Raw genomic sequence first — 2,500 nt, 5'->3', positions numbered from 1 at the left:
GATTATGGTGAGTGTGATTATGGTGAGTGTGATTATAGTGAGTGTGATTATGGTGAGTGTGATTATAGTGAGTGTGATTATGGTGAGTGTGATTATAGTGAGTGTGATTATGGTGAGTGTGATTATGGTGAGTGTGATTATAGTGAGTGTGATTATGGTGAGATTATAGTGAGTGTGATTATAGTGAGTGTGATTATGGTGAGTGTGATTATAGTGAGTGTGATTATAGTGAGTGTGATTATGGTGAGTGTGATTATGGTGAGTGTGATTATAGTGAGTGTGATTATGGTGAGTGTGATTATAGTGAGTGTGATTATGGTGAGTGTGATTATGGTGTGTGTGATTATAGTGAGTGTGATTATAGTGAGTGTGATTATGGTGAGTGTGATTATAGTGAGTGTGATTATGGTGAGTGTGATTATGGTGAGTGTGATTATGGTGAGTGTGATTATGGTGAGTGTGATTATAGTGAGTGTGATTATAGTGAGTGTGATTATGGTGAGATTATAGTGAGTGTGATTATAGTGAGTGTGATTATGGTGAGTGTGATTATGGTGAGTGTGATTATAGTGAGTGTGATTATGGTGAGTGTGATTATGGTGAGTGTGATTATAGTGAGTGTGATTATGGTGAGTGTGATTATGGTGAGTGTGATTATAGTGAGTGTGATTATGGTGAGTGTGATTATGGTGAGTGTGATTATGGTGAGTGTGATTATAGTGAGTGTGATTATAGTGAGTGTGATTATAGTGAGTGTGATTATGGTGAGTGTGATTATGGTGAGTGTGATTATAGTGATTGTGATTATAGTGATTGTGATTATAATGAGTGTGATTATGGTGAGTGTGATTATAATGAGTGTGATTATAGTGAGTGTGATTATGGTGAGTGTGATTATGGTGAGTGTGATTATGGTGAGATTATGGTGAGTGTGATTATAGTGAGTGTGATTATAATGAGTGTGATTATGGTGAGTGTGATTATAGTGAGTGTGTGTGATTTATAGTGTGTGTAATTATAATGTGTGTGACTGCAGCAAGTGTGTAGAATTGAGTGTGTCCAAACCTGTATATTCTAGTGACTGTAATTAGTGTGAAACTGACGCCTCATATCTCAGCTTTGGAGTGTGATATTCAGACCAAACTTGCGTTACTGTCTACATCTCCAACTCATTCACTCAACGCTGCCAACATGAAGATTGGTGAAAGGCTCAATTTTCACCCATAAACTCTCCAAAGGGGTTTTGTGTATTTAGAGGCTAAAAATTCCTCAAATTCAGCCCGTGGGGTAAAGACACACAAGACATTGTTTATTGTGTGTAAATGATATTTAGTGACATGTGTGTGTGTGTGTGTGTGTGTGTGTGTGTGTGTGTGTGTAGGACACACTCCCTGTGGATTTCTCCTTTAACGATCTTGCTGATGGGAAGTTCCAGTTCTATGATGCCTCTCTGTTGGAGGCAGTGAAGCTCGGCACTCCACAAGTTTGCAATTTCTTCAGACTGCTTGCTCTGTGCCACACCGTCATGCCCGATGAGACCAACAATGGTGTGTGTGTGTGTGTTTGTGAGGGAGAGAGAGATTGTTGAGGGAGCAGGGCTGTGGAGAAATTAGAGGGCGGGGTTAAAAGCACAAACCACTAATTAACCAGTTAACACACACAATAATGTTATACTGATCACTGCCTTTTTATTAGAAACAACACAGCCACTGTAAACGGACACATTTACAAGTATGTCACCCTCTGTGTTTGTGTGTGTGTGTGTGTGTGTGTGTGTGTGTGTGTGTAGAGTTGGTGTATCAGGCTCAGTCTCCAGATGAGGGCGCTCTGGTGACGGCGGCGCGTAATTTTGGCTTCGTGTTCCGCTCGCGTTCTCCGGAGTCGCTGTGTGTGGTGGAGCTCGGTGAACTACGCTGCTATGAGCTGCTCGCCATCCTCGACTTCAACAACGTCCGCAAGAGGATGTCTGTCATCGGTACGGGCCATGCCACGTGTGTGTGTGTGTGTGTGTGTGTATGTGTTACTTTCTCTCTGACGTGTCTGATAGTGTAATCTGTGTCTCAGTGCGTAGTCCAGAGGGACAGCTCTCACTCTACTGTAAAGGAGCAGACACCATCATTTATGAGCGACTCCACAACTCCTGCAGCAAACTGATGGAGGTCACCACAGAACACCTGAATGTAGGTCACACACACACTTTTCTTTGCCCTGAAAGCTTCATACCTGACTACCTGCAACACATTTGTTGGGTCCTGTGAGATGAGATCCAAGTCCCACTGCACTCTACAGACTACATACCTGTGTGTGTGTGTGTGTGTGTGTGTGTGTGCGTGTGTGTGTGTAGGAATTTGCTGGGGAGGGTCTGCGCACGCTGGTCTTGGCCTATAAGGATCTGGATGAGCAGTATTTCTCTGAGTGGAAACAGCGCCACCATGAGGCGAGCACTTCTCTTGATCAACGGGAAGAAAAACTCAACGACCTGTTTGAGGAGGTTGAAAGA

At 42.8% G+C, this 2,500-nt stretch overlaps 1 protein-coding gene across 2 annotated transcripts in view; it reads left to right on the top strand.

Moving 5' to 3' along the window:
* The window catches only part of atp8b5a (ATPase phospholipid transporting 8B5a), a 29,310-nt gene that overhangs the window by 19,896 nt on the left and 6,914 nt on the right, over window positions 1–2,500 (top strand). For both annotated transcript variants that reach the window (XM_053653957.1, XM_053653956.1), the window contains exons 15-18: window positions 1,382–1,547; window positions 1,790–1,975; window positions 2,065–2,180; window positions 2,345–2,500. The exon at window positions 2,345–2,500 is cut by the window's right edge and continues 9 nt beyond it. In XM_053653957.1, the coding sequence (XP_053509932.1) occupies window positions 1,382–1,547; window positions 1,790–1,975; window positions 2,065–2,180; window positions 2,345–2,500 (624 nt within the window). The remainder of the gene's footprint in view (window positions 1–1,381; window positions 1,548–1,789; window positions 1,976–2,064; window positions 2,181–2,344) is intronic.

Source organism: Ictalurus furcatus, chromosome 22 (assembly GCF_023375685.1).
Source record: "Ictalurus furcatus strain D&B chromosome 22, Billie_1.0, whole genome shotgun sequence".
NCBI lineage: Eukaryota > Metazoa > Chordata > Actinopteri > Siluriformes > Ictaluridae > Ictalurus > Ictalurus furcatus.
The sequence above is the reverse complement of the archived record's forward strand: the minus strand, read 5'-3'. Positions and strand labels throughout refer to the sequence as shown.